At 42.1% G+C, this 16,958-nt stretch overlaps 1 protein-coding gene across 2 annotated transcripts in view; it reads right to left on the bottom strand.

The window, feature by feature from the left end:
• Positions 1-3,956: 3,956 nt before the first annotated feature.
• The window catches only part of ZHX1 (zinc fingers and homeoboxes 1), a 28,899-nt gene continuing 15,897 nt past the window's right edge, over positions 3,957-16,958 (bottom strand). Inside the window, exons 3-4 of one of the 2 annotated variants that reach the window (XR_010030212.1) lie at positions 12,633-16,047; positions 3,957-6,255 (exon numbers count right to left, since the gene is read on the bottom strand). Coding sequence is in view for 1 of the 2 variants with exons in the window: in XM_063173698.1 (XP_063029768.1) it covers positions 13,186-15,810 (2,625 nt within the window). In the remaining variant the exon portion in view is untranslated. Of the gene's footprint in view, positions 16,048-16,958 lie in introns of both variants that reach the window. The other variant, XM_063173698.1, reaches the window with a different exon arrangement.

The following is a 16,958-nucleotide window of genomic DNA, read 5'->3' on the forward strand; positions in this document are numbered from 1 at the left end:
TTGAGAGAATCAGGAGTTTACTTGACATGCTTCAGTCTTTCTGTTGAAAGTTTCAAGGTAGGTGAGGACAGTCACTTGTATATGCACCTCAAAACCAGCTGGCTTCCTCCTGCCTTCAGAGAGGCAGGCAAAGCACATGGGGGTCAGACTGTGGAGGCTGGCACAAGTGTCTGAACTGTTTCAGCACCTGTAGTGCCCCTCATATACACTGAACACACATTCCCTTTCCCCCTACTCCAGGACTGGAGGTCATGCGGGAACACACCCATCTGATGAACAAGGCACAATAATCCAGAATGACAAATGAGCACAAATCAAAAATAAGAAAATCCAAAAAAAGGAACATGAGTAATCAAAGTGAAATGTGGCCACAGCTCAAAGGAAAATACAAAAAGCAAGGCATTCCCAGGGGCAAATCCCACAGCAGCTGGTTGGCTGCCAGCTTGGATTGCAGAGTCCTCCAGGGCTGGGGGTTTTGATTATCGTTTCTTCAGAGGGCACCAACGTGGCCTACAAAAGGCTCTGTGTTGCAATGCCTTTGTCTGGTGAATCAGTGATAGGAGAACCACAATTCCAGAGTGCCACACAGGGGGCCTAGCAGCTGACTTGTGTTTTCAGTAAGTCATGGGCAAAGTTTTGCCTCTTTTCTTCATTTCTTCTTTCCCTGGCTCTTCCCTGCCTGCCCTCAAGACATTTAAAAAGCTCCTCATATATTAGTTACAGAAATGAAAAAATGCAACTTTAAGAAACCCCTCTGCCTTGTCAGCACCAGAGGTTTGCTCAATTTCTCCCCCAAGATCCAAGTAATCCATGTAGCTGCCAGAATACAAATTCTCACTGAACTTAAGTAAAGCTGTTTGCCCGAGTTTGCAAGGGATGATTTACCTTGATGCTGTTGGCCCTGGCTTCACTGAGGAGAAAACATCGTCCCTGAAGAGGCAGCTTTGAGGGAGCTCAGGTGTAGGAGCCCTACAAGAGCCTGTGCTGCTGCAGCTGCTCTGTGTAGGCAGCTTCAGGGATAAAAAGAAGCTCTAGATGAATCTGTCCCTAAAGGCAGCCAAGGTCTTACTCCACCAGCTCAGCACATGAACATGTACCAGTGAAGTGGCCCCAGTGGGTTGTGGCCTCCAGGCGAGTTGTGTGCATCAGCAGAGCCATTGTGGCAGCTCACACGAGCGTGCCCGTGTGAGGGGCTGTGACCCAGCTTCACCCTGGCTGAGCAGGGCACACTGGACAGGCCAGTGCTTCATCCTGCAGTCCGGGTGCCCAGAGACAGCCCAGGCTGTGAACACAACTCCAGCAACAGGCAGGGTTTTTCCATGCTGTGCTATTGCCTGGATCTTCTGGCCAGGAAAAGAAAATGCAGTATGGAAGACAGAGTTTGTCTAATGCTCTTCTTCTCCCCATTTCCCTGTCTACTCTGAAGCAAAATTACTGCAGAAGAATCCTCCTCCAGTGTTTCTTTAATTACTGATGTTGTTGTTTGTATTGTGATAGCCTCCATGGGTCCTGGCCACATGGGTCTTATGCCAGCACAGACACACCACAAAGGCTTCAGAAACCATCAAGCACTCACAGCAGAAACAAGAAACCTCAGTCAGCAACTAGGGCCCTGTCTTGTAGGCACTACCCACACACATTGGCCAGGAATAATGCAGCTCACATGGCTTTATTAAAATGTGCTGGAAAGCAGCTGCCTTTGGAAAAAAGCAGAAGACAGAGTAGTTCTCTCCTCAAAGCAAAAGAGCTGCCTGTAATGAAGGCCAAGTAAGACCCACAGGCAGCATTCCTCAAAGGATGGGGTGGCTCCTGAATTAAGTGGGTTCTTCCAGGCGTTGTGAAATATTCATACCTTGAGGGAAGACTAGTTTTCTTGCTAGATAGTCATAACATATGCTTTTCCCTAAACACACTCATGAAAGGAGAAGAGCAGCTCTTTATTTGCTGACATTGTCTCACTGTGTCCTTGTCTCTTACCTTTTATTTAGATTAAAAGGTCTTTACAGCAGAAACCATCTTTCATCTTCTTTGCATATTGTCACACATAAGGGGATATTGTCCATGACTACTGGGAGGCTACTACAAATAGAATTTCTGGTTTGGGGCAACAGAGGTTATCACTACTGTGAACTGCAAACAAAAAAAGCTCTGGTGAGCTCAGATGAACTCTAGCATAACTTCCAATGATGACAGTAAGTTCTAGTTCTAGTTTGACACAACAAAAATTGAGTGGGGAGGTGAGGGATGCATTGTGGAAATCAAAGAGAGTGAACTGTTCATTGTTAATAGAAGTCAAAAGCTTCTTAGGAGTTCTTAGGACAGACAGGAGAAGATGCATCCCCCAAAAGAGGGTTAATTTGCCTGCTCTACCTTAAGACAGTGCAACCTTTCAAGCCCCTGGCAAGACATATTAACATGGCCATAATCCATCCCCCTCAGGCCTCACAAAACCCAATAAAGTTGTTATTGCCAAAAGGGTGCACTGCACACAGATGTGTTCAGCTATTAATGGTTTTTGCAATTATTTTCTGTCTAGTAGGATAAATGATGAGCAGAATGAGTACGCCCTTGGGTTTGTCCAGAAAGCTGCTGAAAAGAAAAGAACAAAAAAGCTTTCTGGAAAGATGGAAGGAAGAAAGTGATCAAGGGCTAGAAAGAATCCTAAAGCAGTGACCTTCCCAGGCAAGCTGACACATTTCCAGTAGTGATGTGATGATGTGTCTGAACTGCTTCACTCAGCCATGTAGCACAAGCACTGAGGTTGGGCCTTGCTGGTCTGTGAGTACAAAAGCCATGGCAAAGGGTGGTATCACCAGTCTACTGCTCTAACTGGAGAAACAGCCAGCAGGGTCCCAGGCTGGGCATGGTGAGGTGCCTATGCCTCCTTCTACACCCTTTTTTTAGTTTTATCAGTTTTTCTGAGGACTCATTAACTTGCCCTGGCCACTGTTATGCTTGTTGCTTAATTGCTACTTATGATGAAACCAGGCCACAGAGACCACAGTGGATTTGTTACTTCTCTAGGTTAAAACTTTCCTACTGCAGTTTTCAGGACTGGGCAGGACCAAGCAACACTGGTGGCAACTCCTCTAGGACACCATTTAAGACCTTTTTGCTAACAACACTGAATAAACTGAGCTTACTACAATATTGCTGTCTAGCAAGAACAAAGAGAAACAAATCAAAAGAATTAAAAAAATAAAAAAGCTATACTGAAGAAATAGACCCAGGGCTTCAGGCCTGCCCTTCAGTGACCCTCACAACTCACAGGTTTTTTCTGGCCTTGCTCTATTTTTCCATATGGACGCTGCTCCACATGAGAAACAACCAAACTGTTGGTCCTGCAGTGCCTCATTTCCCATCCAGCTGTTGCACTGCTGGAGAGGACTAGTGGAAATTGCTATTAAGTTTAGCTTCTGTGTCTTCTTATTGCCTTAGACAAATAGCAGTGCCTGCAGAAAGTGAGTCACAGCAGAGGGAAAGCACTGCTCAATGAACACATGCAAACAAAATGCAGAAATCCAGGATGGACTTTGCCCACAATTGCTCCCCTCCCCCAGTAATTGCACATGAAATGCATTTAGAGCAAATAAAACTGTAAAACATGCATCAATGATGCAGTTTTTAACACTGTGGTATCTTCAGGAAAAATGACGAACCCCTTCCCTAACAGGGGATCTGTGGGGCTCCAGTTCTGCAAATTGTGGGTGCCCAGAAATTGCACAGAAATTCTTGCAGCTGGACTTCACCTGGAAGCTCTGGCCAGCTGCTGGAAACTCCAGAACTGAGAGCAGTTACAATTGCAAGGCTGTTTGTACCATCTCTGGTTCAGAACACATCATTATTACAGGCTGTTCTGTGGGCTCTCTTCCTTGTCAGTCCCTTAGGACAGGCTTTGCTGAAGTTACGGCTTTTTGGCTCTCATTTAGGAAAACTGAAGATCACTAAGAGCAGAATTACTGCCAACACTGACCTTTATTTTCACCCAAAGACACAAATCAACTAGGTGTGACACACACTTTCATTCCCTTTTTCCATATTTTCTTTCTTCTACCAAATATTTTAAGGTAATGAAGATCAGCTCAGCACTGAGCCTGTAAAGAAACACACAGGGGGGAGAAATTAGTCACAATGCTAGTAGGTCCAATAATAGCAGTAGAAACATATATTCAGATATTTCATTTTAGAGTATTTGAAGTGCAACAAGTCATTTAACCACCAAAAATGTTAGAAACCACCATCTATCTGATACTAGGGACCTCCATCAGCAGTATTTCAAAGTAACACCAAGCCCACCGGGAACAATTTAGACAGGGGACTTTCTGGCATACAAAGGAAAAAAGGCAGTACCCTAAGTGGCTCGGTATTTTAAATTTGCAAAAATAGTAGCTGATAGTATCGTTGTGGCCAAATGTAAGCTGAAAGTTGCTGGGAAAGAAGGGCATGGAAAGGGGAAACAACTCACAAGGCCAGCTGATCTCTTGTGAAAATATCTACTGAACTGCAGCATTTTGGAATTGCTGATAACACTGTAAACAAAAAGATACCTTTAGGAAAAGGTGATTGCATGCATAATCTGGTGCTCCTTCTAACTCCCTCATTAGCTGATGGATTCTTGAAAAAACATTTTTTCTTACCCAAACAAGTAAAACTATTTGGCCAAACATCAAGCTGTGGGGACAACTCGTGCTCATCTCTGGTCCTGTGCTTAGGTCACTACTTCAGCTGGAGATGTCATTTTTCAGACTAAAGTTAGCTACAGCACAGGAGCAACTCTCTCACTTTAAACACCTTTTCTTTGCTGGTGATACATGTGTAAGCACAATGCCAGGTCCTGCAGGAAAACCCCAGGCTTGAGTTGCTCCAGCTGCAGCTCAGCAGCTGGAATAGAGGTGTGATGGCTCACAGCAAAGCGAGACAGTGGCACTGCCTCCGGCAGGGAGCGGCTGTGGCTGCGGCACCTTGGGCTCCTGGAAGGACAGAGCTCAGCAGCTCTTTCCCCATCTCGGGAAAAGACATGTGCTACAGCAGCCTGTCCAGCTGACAGGGACTTCAGTAAGGAGGTGGTTCCTTGTCATCCCTACTCTTCCCAGCCTGAATATTTAAAATGCCACAATAAAAAGCATCTGCCCTAATGAGAGAAATCACGTGAACGTCCCTGGGCGGCTGACACGGCAGAACAGCTCAGCAGCAGCAGCTGAACTGACTCACACTGGAGCTGACCTCACACTGCCTGCTCAGCCGAGCCAGTTCTCCCAATTCAGTGCATCTGAGGAATTGGTGAAATTCCGTTTTGTGTAACAGGGAAAATGACATTTGAGAAGGTCTGGTTTGTGACATTTTCATACAGACATGATTCCAGGTTTCCACACCACCTCTTAAAACCACACACACTCAGTAAGGAGACATTTATTCCATTATTTCTGTTTTCAAATTTTTGCTACAAAGTTTATTTTCAGAAGTTCTCACATGATCCTTTCTTCTACCAGCGTCTTTAGGATTTTTCTATCTCTGATTTATTTTCTTTATCTGTTGAAGCAAAAGCAATAATTGCTACAGAGAGAAATAATGGCAATATTACAAATATTTTACAGCAGCATCCATTCGTTTCTTTGCCTCAAAAAAATAACAAAAATAAATCCAAAGACAAGATCCATACAGCCACAAAGGCTTAGGTTTGTAATATCCAGAAGTATGCTGCGTTCCCATATACGAGTTGTACAAATCCAGCACAACTTTCCAAGTTTGTGCAGAGCCTGATAAATAAGACACAGAAATATCAGTTACATTATACTGTTTCTAAGAACTTTTACTCTGTAAAATGTTTGGTCACTCAAAGCTATAAGCTTAATCACATATCAAAGAACACAGGCAATAGAGCCCATCTTACTAAAACATATAGTATTAGGCCAAACAAAATATAAGAGGACAAAATCTAGTGGTCACTGAAGCCTCTTCAAAAAAGGTTTAAAACAGAATGTTTTCATCATGTATCAGAATAAAAACGTACTGTATTAAAATTTGATTTTTTTTTTATTACAAGCTGTCTTTTAATCAGTCTTCTATTTACAGTGCAGAACTGCCAACTGCAGTAGTTTAACTTTGGCACAACACTAAGTTCCAATCCTTTTGAGTATTCAAGTCCTGTGTGTGTCCAAAAATTTTCTTGGTTTCACGAAAGATTAGGCCCATTCACAGTTAACCAGTTATCTTGAAATTTTTCAAGAATTGCTTCCCCTTCACCACACTGGGCAGCTACAAAGGAAAGACATTGTAAGCTATTGCATCATTCAAAAGAAACTCTTCATTCTAAACAGTGACAGTTGCTTCCTTTAATATCACATACACCAGACAGATCACACAGACAGCTACATACTGGACACCTTTCTAAAAACCTTGCTGGTCGTTAGTGAATCATCTTCCTCATACTTCAAATACATAACAATGCATTAACTTAATTTCATTTCACATGTCAAACAGGACATTTAAATATATTGCAATATATTATAGAAAATTGCAAAGCGCCATCATTTCTGTAAACGAGACTGACACCTGTTAACTCTCCTGTGCACATGAAGAGCAGTACCTAGTGCCACATTTTCTGTACAATATAAAGCCTTCCCAGGTAGGGCAACTCATTTTAGTGCATTTCTGTACAGACTGTAAGCATACATGCAGATAGCCAACTATGTAGGGTTGGAAATACTTTTGTAAATAAGCTGGAAGATGGGGAACATTCTGAAATCACAGCAGAGCTCTTGTGGTTGATCATCTCATAGCACAGATGAGGAATTGACTCTTCTGTCATTCTAGCAGATTATTTAGGGACAGTTTCATGACAAGTATCTAGTATTGAATAAGCATAAGGAAATACTTTCATCAACCAGGACACAAATATTATGTGTCCTAACACATTCTAGGTTATGGACAGTCCAATGTTCACACAGTAACCTTATCTCTAAAATACTTGAGAAAACCCAAAGCATTTTTATGCCACAGTATTATAACCAAGGATCAGTTACTTTATCCACCACTGTAGTGCTACCTGGTCTATAAAAGAAAAAAAAAAAACACCTCATTTCCCAACAAGCATCAAGTTGGAAGCAGAGGTCAGTACCACTGCTAAGCACAACACAAAGATCAGTGCTGCAATCCAGCCAGAAGATCCCTCAGTAATGTCAGATGTCTGCAGTGTCAGCAGCTGCCTGCAGGTCAGGGTAAGTCAGTGGAGCTGGGTGCAGTTCCTCTGAGCCACTCCAGGCATGCAGAATCAGCAGGTTTGCAACTCCTTGTTCTGCTGAATACCTACAGTGTCTTGCCCCAGTGCAGACATCAACATGCATCAGACAAATCCCACCTAATTCATGAAAAGTGCTACAGAATGCTCAGTTATCCCTCTACATTTCATAACATTGTGTGAGTTGGTTTTGCAACAACTGTTCACTGAAAAGGTGCAGATGCTCTTCACCACAGAAAGAGAAAAATCCCCAAGAACTCCAACCATTAAACTTGGAAATACTGGCTATAACCCACCTGTGCTTCAAAATATCCCTTTTTAGAAGTAGGGAAAAATGCAGAAATTTGAGTTATTGTGTGTTAGTAGCCATTAAGGGGATTTTTCAATTTCTGTTGAAATTCTTATTTCCAAATATTTTCCTACAGAATTTTAACACATCAGCAAACCTCAAGTAACTTGACCTGATAAGTTTGTGTCATGCTTCTTGGTAAATCTACTTATCCTAGAATATCCCAAACTGGATGGAGAATACAGATTTAACCCTGCACTGTTCAGTGTAGGGAACTGAATCCTCTACTAGCCCTTTCCATCTTTAATTTACACCATCATTCCAGGTATTATAAACAATTCTCAAAGTTCTACTGTTCTCTGGTCATTGATACTATCTCTCTATTACTACTAAATGCAAGCAAAATTGTTTCAAAGCAAAAAATAAATTAAAGAAAATAGCTATATTTAATTGCACTCTACTTTTGTGCCTTCAGGTTAGGGTAGGGGTATTTAACACTACAGAAGTTTAAAGATTATCTTCTCTCCTTGGGAGATATGAATATAGACAGGTATTGGACTCAGGTGGAGGACGCAAACCGCTACGACCATATTTACAGAAGCAAACACTGACATCCAGCCTGAATACACAGTACTCCATTAAGTGCAAAAGGGAAAACACTCCCCACCTTAAACCACAGCCTGGTTACTCAGCAGCCACAGATCAGTTGTCAGAGTTACTGCTGTGCTCTCATTTCAGAGGAAAACGGAGGAGGAGAATGTCTGCATCTTTGGGCTTGCTGGCCTACGGGGACCGTGTACAGCCATGAATCACTTTGTATGGGATCCAGAAATCCTTCCTTTGCTCTGGAGAGGGGAAGGGAGTGCATCTGCCTGCCTCAAGCATTTCTTGGAGAGAAAAAGAAAATCTGCTTTTGTTCAAGGTGAGCAAATCATCCATTAGAAAATGATTTCATGTCATTTGTGGACAATGCTTGAGTTTCTCAATAATCAAAGTTACAGTCAGTAACTTTGAATTATGAATTACAATTCATAATGCAATGAAAAAGCAGTTTTCACATGGTACCAGACAAGGTTAAAAAAGGCATGGCCTCACTTACTACAGTGTATTAGAGACAATATACTAAATTCTAATAATCAGGTACTAGGTATCTTTCCTCTTCTTTGCTTTCAGACAAAGAGATTTCTATGTGCTAAAAAGGAGTGACTGTAATAATTTACTCCTGTCAGAACAGAAGGAGTTAAACTTGTTTTCCTTATCATCTTCTAGAAAAGTAAATTCTGCAGGGCAAGCAAAACTCAGAGCCTTCAAGCTTCTGCGTTTTCCCTTCTGTTCACTTCTCACAAGCCAGCACTGTTAGCTCATTCAAACCTCCAGGGGAATATAGGCCTGACTTTCTTTTTTCCAACACTAATTTGGGGTCATTGAGAGGTGATGCTGGGAAGAGAGAACTGTTTAAGATGGAACTGTGCTCTTTCAGTGCACTAGGAAGTGAGAGCAAAACATGAAGCAGGACGATATCGTGATGGTGGCTGTCATCCCTGACTCTAACCCTGCTTTCTGTCTTTCAGCTCTTTTCCCTCTCCATTCTGGCACAGGATTATCTGTATTCTCTCTTCAGCTGAATTCCAGAGACAGCACAACTGGCATCATGAGGGCAGGCAGTCCTGGCAGAAACAGTAGATGAAGAGAAATGCACTAGCTTAGCTCTAAAGGAACTGATGTTCACAACTGAATTCTGATGTAGTGGTTCCCAACAAAGACTGAGAAACCAGCACCCAGAGGTAAGATCTAAGCAAGATCAGAGCTTCTCTGTCTCAGTGCCAGTGACAATCACTGAAGCCTGGCTCATAATGAGCTCAAACCTAAGAGATGAACTCAACAGAAATACAGAAAACATACCACAGGTTCATCTAGACACAGTTCTTACCATGCAGGAAAATCAATAAAGTCACATGGACACTCACCCCTGGGCAGATGTACTTTCTTTCCCCTTCCTTTCCCACTGCCAGCATAACTCAGCCCAAAGAGCTTCCAAAACACCTTGGAAGTGTGCATAAACTATAGGAGGGAGCCAGGCTTGCAGGAATGCACTGCTGATGAACACAGAGGTGCTCAGAATCAATAAATTAAGACTCTTGCTGATGTGCTTGAGTTCAGGGAGTTTCCAGGGGATTGGCAGAATGAGAAGGTGCCACATCCTTTGCACCCACCAGGCCATCTCTGTTTCTCTTGGTGACTGCACAGTGCCCACAGCAGCCTAAGGGTGGCTGAGGTGAATCTGGGCTAAACCACTGCTACCAGCAGCTTTGAGCTCCCACCAGCCATGACCACAAATCACAGATACAACTGACTACAGCACTTTCCAACACTTCCCCTGTCAGCCTTGACACAGGAGGCCTCTGGAAGGAGTTTGCCTCTCTCCCAGTGCAAATATACACATGCTGTAAACATGAAACACCCAGGGAATTAATGGACTCTTCAAACAGAAATAACTGTCAGACTATGGGCAATAATGAATGCACACAACTTCTGTCTCCAGGCTGAACACAACCAGATTTTCCTCATCCTTGGCACAACTGAAGGGCTTAAAATGTGCACGTAGCCCAACATGTTATGTGTGGACTCTGCATCTCTCATTAGCTGATCCACAGCACGTGGTTTAATCTAAATTTTATATTCTGCAAAGAGATAATTTTCTCATTGGGCTGTAAATACTGGTATAATCAGTGGAATACATGGAACTTTAACATTTACAACAGAAAATCTAGCCCAGTATGCATCAGCCACTGTCTCTGACCATTCTACTGAAAGAAGACCTCCAATCCAACTATATTTAGTCTGATAAACAATGTATTTCCTCTTCCTGTGTTTTTCAGACCAGATGGGCTAAGGCCTACCTTTGTAGCTGAGTGTTATTTAATAGAACACTGCCAAAGTGGAAAATATCCCAGTTCAATCACGTAATTAACTTGGATCTTTGTATCTTCCCCCATTTTTTAAATACAGAATTCCTAGCTAACCTAGATAAGTCTCTGCTAACAAAAATGGAGATATTTATTTGGACAAGCTGCTTGGTTGTTTTGGGTTTTTGGGTTTTTTTAAAAGAAAATTAATTCTGGGTCAGCTTCAAGGATTAAGGCAACTCCAGATTTTGCTTGCTAGAGGCATATTCCCAAGGATTTGGTTTAATATTTTTGGAAACTTAAAAATAGCCTCTTTTCCTTCTAGCTTTGTTCTTTCCTACTCAGCAAGCACAGATTTTTGACCCTGTATTCCCAACAGAGCTTGAAGCTAGCGTGAGTCTTTCTTGTATCTGCTGGCATCTACAACAGCACACTATTACCATCATCCACACTACTGACACAGGAGAATCCCTCCCAACCCCATGCTGGAAAGGCCAGACCTTGATCTCTCCTGTACCACCTCACATGCAGAGTCATAAACACTCCTGTGAAATCTGCTGACAACATGGGGTTCCTTCTGCCCCTCTCCAAAGTTAAAATGAGGATTCTTGGCTATTCCTCTCTGGCAATGCTGGCCACTTTGTGTCCCACCAACCTGAGCCTTGGAAGGCAGGGAATAGTTTCATCATCAAATTCATGACACATACCAAAGCTATTGCCTTTTTCTCCCCAATAATCTTAAAACAGTCAGAAGAGGTAACCCAGTAAATGGCTTTTCTATGAAACATCCTCCTGGGGCACAGGGGGCTTATTCAATCTGTGAGCAGAAGGGCAGCTACAAGAGTCCAGAGAGGAAGGTCTGGGAGGTTAACAACATTTTTTGTCAGACATTGCTCCCTTTCTTACTTTAGCTTGGGCTTCACCCACAATCATATATGAAAACCAGATCCAACATGGACTCCTCTGCTTCACAAAATCATGACTAAAAGGGCTTTCTTGGCTTTTTTGAGTTATCACAGTCCAGAAGAAAGACTAATTCTAAAATTCTAGCATAGGTTCTTGGAGATGGGGAGACATTAGGTCCCATTTTCTCTGCACTAATCTGTCCTCATTAGTCATCAGATGCAGAAGCCTACAGAGAGGATGCTGTCAGATGTGCAAAAGGAGATTGCTAGTATCCATTAGTGCCAATGTAAAAGCAGACAGTGCTGGTGACAGCAGCACCAATTCATCACCATCTTTTGACATCTAAATATGAAGTAACTTATCCCTAAAAATGCAGGCTGGCAGTAGCAAAAACACAAACTACTCTTCCTCAGAGTAAGAGTTCTCTAGAATGCCAAACATCTGCCTAAACAAAATCTGTGTGAATTTGGCCCATTGTTTTAAAGTGCTAATTCAAACTGCACTATAACTTCACAGTATTGAGACCAAATAGCTTTTTTAAATTATTAGTTTATATACACTTATTTAAGATGGGAATGTTTTATATCAGATTAAACTACTTCTGGAGTTCAGTTCAAGAAGATCAAACCACCTCCAGAAACTGGTGTGTTCACCCAGCAGTCCTGTGAGCAGTCAGCACAGTGTGAGTTCAGTTAGGATGTCTGACAGTTAACCCTGCACACACATCACTCAACTGGGCTACCACTGAAGAACAATTCAACACTAACATGTTTGTAATTACTAAGCATCCAAAAGCCATATAGCTCATTCTGTTTGTAAATTAAACACCATGCCATTGCCACAATTTACTTCAAAACCTTTCTTACTAGTACCAAAAGATGTTTTTCATCTCTGTATCTGTGTATTTTTAAAAACCCCTAAGCAACTCTGAACAACTTTTAGGCAGTTTTTGTCTTTTGTTATCCTTAAACTCAGTGTCAGATTTCAAGAAATTACTTTTTTTTTTTGAAATATAAGTACTTCTTTTACTATTTCCAACAAAGGAAAGAATGCACAAGGTAGAAGTGAGTGTTCTATTAACTGCATCAAGTCTGTCAGGCATTTAAATTAGATTGATGTGGGATACACTGATTACACTGACTGTAACAAAAAGCATCTAGCATCAGACTCATTCAGTTAGCTCATAATTATCAACAAGGAACACTTCAGTCCAAGTTCTGTAAACCCAAAACACTCTGAAGATATGCAAAAGGTGCAGATGTCACCTTATGTTCTGAAACCAATCAATCCTCACCCCTAGGTTCATTGGTTCCTTTTGTCACACTTTTCCCCTTCTCTTTTGTTTTCAATGCTTTCCTTAAGAAATAAACCCAGGCCTTGAAACCTTTCAGATGAAGTGATGTTTGCAAAAAGACATCTAATGTTTTTGTGTTTTCCTCCTTCACAAGCAGGCAATGTTCTCTTACAGCAACAACAACAACAAAAAAAAGTGTCTGTGGTTTTTTTGGAATTAAACAACATAAGGCAATTAAATATTGAGAAGCAGTCGGTGTATGATGAACATGAACCTTCCCATCGGTAGTGTGGAAAAGGAGGAGCTGAACTTGATCTGGTTTGTGACCCCCTGTCCCAGGCCAGGCCTGAGGATGTTCATCTCTTGGAGCAACAAAGCAAACAGTTCTTGCCTGCACAGGTAGCATCTTGCCCATGTACTCTTCCATGGAGGTGGAAGGAAGATGCTGAGCAGCTGCTTGCTAAACTGAAGGCCATGAAAAAATCATTTGGCTCTTCACCATAACATCAAACCTAATTCATAGGTTTTTGGCCCCCAAATTCCAAATTGTACATCAGTCTGTTTTTGAAAGTTTACGTTTAACATGTCTGGGGGGTTCCCAAGTATCACTATCATCTGTTTCTTCCTCATCCTCCTGATCATCCAGCATTTCATCTTCCTCCTCATTCTCATCAAACAGCTCTATTCCAAGTTCTAATCTTCTTTGCCTTTCTGCAAACCATTCTCTGACCTGCTCATATCCCATGTGAGATTTGGCTACCAGTTCATCAAGGTCTTGCTCATTAAGGAATTTGTGCTTCATATAATAGTCCTTCAGGATTGCTGTTCCAGTTTTAAACTTTATGACAGAGACACCTCTGTCCCAGCAATTTAACCTCTTGCTTCCCCGAGGCCTCCCCCGAGGCCTCCCTCTCCCCCTCCCTTTTGGTCTTCCTCTCCCTCTCTTCCTTGCAAAGCCTTGGCCATTCAGGCTGTTTGCACTGGCACTCTGGTAATAGTAATACCATTTCAATCCACCATTTTTCCAGGCATAGCGAGTATCTCCAAACCAGCTCACAATTTCTGATCTTGGAAGCCCAGTTTCTTCTGCCAGCTTGTTGTATTCTTGTGGAGATGGCCACTGAGTACGGACAAAGGAACTTTTGAGCATGTGCAACTGCTCTGGTGATTTTTTGCCTATTTTGCTTGAAGAAGAACACCCTGATTTTGTTGCTGCTGCTCCATCTCCCACAGATGTTTCTCCAGACTCCTCTTTTGAGCTGCCAGCATTGCTTTCATTCATGTCAGCTCCCTCTTCCTTCAAGACATTTGATTTCCTTTTTTCTGCAAACCAGGCATCAATCTCTCTCCTGGTCAGTTTTGTTTGGGCTCTTAATCTATTCATCTCTTCTTCAGTAAGGACAGGGTTATTAAGAAAACTTGCTTGGAGGACTTGCAGCTGTTCAGAAGTTTTCTCTTTGAATTTCTGTGGGGTGAAATCAGGAAAAGTAGCCCAAGATGGCTTGCTCTGTGGAGTGACTCCTGTTGGAGATTCATTCATTTCATCACTTGAATCAATAACAATGGTGGCACATGAATCACTGTTGAGATGAATCCCATGATTATTCTTTGAGTTTCTCTGATTGTAGCGTGTATCACTGAACCACTTTTTGATCTCTCCTTTAGTGAGCCCTGTTATTTTCATAAGTCTAACAATTTCTGAGTCTTGAGGAAACTGGTTTTTAAGGTAGCTGACTTTCAATTCTGCCAGCTGTTCCTTAGTTTTTTTTGCTCGGATGCCAAAGGAGTCGGGATTCATCAGGGTGGATTCATTTTTGATAGGCTGAGGGGCTGGAATGGCAGCTACTTGTTTGGTTTCTGCAATAGGCTGAGCACTGTGAATCTGACTCTTCTGTAACTGTGTTTGGTTTGGGACTCCTGCTACAGTCAAAGCTATTGGGGCTGTTACTGGTAACGTATTTGTACCTGCAACTTGAGTGAGAACAAGTCCTGGCTGACCAACGATTTGGCATGTCTGTAAAATGGAAGGCAAGCCATTGCTAGCGGCCGAAATGTGTGCTGGAATAACGGTAATGGTCTGGGGCACAGTGTGCACTGTGCCATTAAATTGTTTCCTCCTTGCTTCCTCCACCTCCTCTGGCGTCCAGCTCACTCCGTGCTTCAGACGCTGAGCAGAAAACCAGATTTTAATCTGCTCCTCTGTGTACTTGGCTTGAGAGGAAAGAACAGTGATTTCTGACATGGTTGGATATGGGAATTTGTTGTAGGTGTTAAGCAAAAGAGGATTGTTATCCAAAGCAGTGTTATAGGCTGGAATGCTATTCACAGGTATTAGGACTTTGGGAATCAGGTTGGAGTTCTGTGGAGCTGTGACAGCTGTTATAACCTGTGCCACCCCAGGCTGAAGCACTGGTGCTGGGGTCACTACTGCCCCAGCCACATCTGCTGCATTGCACACAACTGAATGGCTTGGTTTGGATTCAGAAACTGCTGCTGGGGAGTTTTCTACTACTTCTTCAGAGTTTGGCTCATTTTCAGTTCCCTTTTCTTCACCAGGAATGTCATCAACTACATTGTGGAAAACAGCAATACGTTTAGCCTCGGGTTTGCTTTTCATCATTTTCATGATAGGAGTTTTGCTAATGGAGATCCCTGATGAGGGGACCTCAGAAGAGTCAGCCTGTCCAGCATTTTCTTCTCTAACAAAACTCCCATCAAAAGTGAGATCATTTACTGTCTGTTCAAAGATTGTCTGGTTGTTACGTTTCACCATAGTCAATTTAAAATTCTCCTCTCCGGGGTGGTGCTTCAAATTATGCTCTGAGAGGGCATCATATCTTTTGGTAAGGAAATTACATTCTAAACAAACGTAGGATGAATTTAACACTACGTTGGGGTGTTCTGAATCCACATGAAAGGTAAACATATTGAGATCTGGAGTCTGAAAAGTACAGTATTTACACTCATAACCACCTTCTACTTTATTTGTGTTTTTCTTATTGTCTGAATCCACATACTCATGAGCATCCTCATCACTTGTCACACCCTCTGCTGTAGGGTTATCTGCTGGTGTGAGCACAGGTGGTCCTTCCTCCAAGTCTGACACCATTTCTAGATCTGGATCCTGCTCATTGGCTAAGACCATGCAGGGTGTTGTTGATTTTCGTTTACTTGCCATGACTGTTACTGTGAAAATGATAACGACTGGTCAGATACAGACTTAGCTTCAAGCTCTTCTTGATTAATAATAGTAATAATAAAATAATAATAATAATGGCTTTCGGTACTTCAAGTCAGTTCTTGTAAAGTCTCAACATTTCTCCCATTAGCAGCTTTTCTTTCGTAGTGCAATCAGATTAAAAATAGTTGAGGATGAGATGTTGAGACACACTGTTTTAAAGTCCACATCCACCACCTGTAGTAAAGAAGAGACAGTGGAATTAGTTTAATTTAAATAATAATTTCTATTTTTGCTACATATTACAGTTTAAGGTAATTCAGTCCTTTGGGGTTTAGTGTGCCACTGCTCATCCCCTGAAACCAGCAGACCCATTCCAAGAAGAGATAACTGAAGCTATGATAAGAAAGGCAAAATCTGAACCACTTATTACAGACTGAGATTTGTTTCAGTTCATGAAACAACAGGATGGTGTAAAACAGGTAACTTCCTGACTGTTTCCCTTGCTTCAGAAGCCTTTTTCTTGGCACACTGCCGAGGCCAGTCTTGCCTTTGGACTGCTCTGCCTAAGCTATGACAACATCCCTTGACTGTTCTGTGAGCTCCAGTCCTTCCTGTCACCAACTTGAGCCCAGTACAAAATCTCCACTACTGGCTCTGTCATGTATTTCATGTCACAGGCTGTGAAGTGTCCCAGAAAAGACAGGTTTACAGTATTTTTCTATTGCATTATACATGCGAGCACAATCATATGCAGGACCTTTCTTCCAGGTCTGAAAACAGGCAAAACAGTGTCTTTTTAAGGCACTCTGACAGACAAAAGACAACTATCCTTTCTTCCTAGTTTCCCAAATGTCATTCTCCAATTGAAGACCAATCCCAATTGATTGCTAGCACTTGGCAATAAACTAAAATCTGTTTTCATGCCTCTATGCACTAACAGAGACATGACTGATTGTGTAAACTGTAACACAGAGAGAAAAAGCATTAAAGACTGATATCCCAAGCAGAAGTCTTAGCTACACATTTTTTTCTTTAGGCAAAAGACCAAAGTGTTCCTCCCAGTTCACCCAGTGCTGCTTGGTAAGCTCTGTTTTTGAAATTGTGTGTCACCTTACTGCTTCATAAATATCCTCCTTGAATGTTCT

This window comes from Melospiza melodia, chromosome 1 (genome assembly GCF_035770615.1).
Source record: "Melospiza melodia melodia isolate bMelMel2 chromosome 1, bMelMel2.pri, whole genome shotgun sequence".
NCBI classification, from domain to species: domain Eukaryota; kingdom Metazoa; phylum Chordata; class Aves; order Passeriformes; family Passerellidae; genus Melospiza; species Melospiza melodia.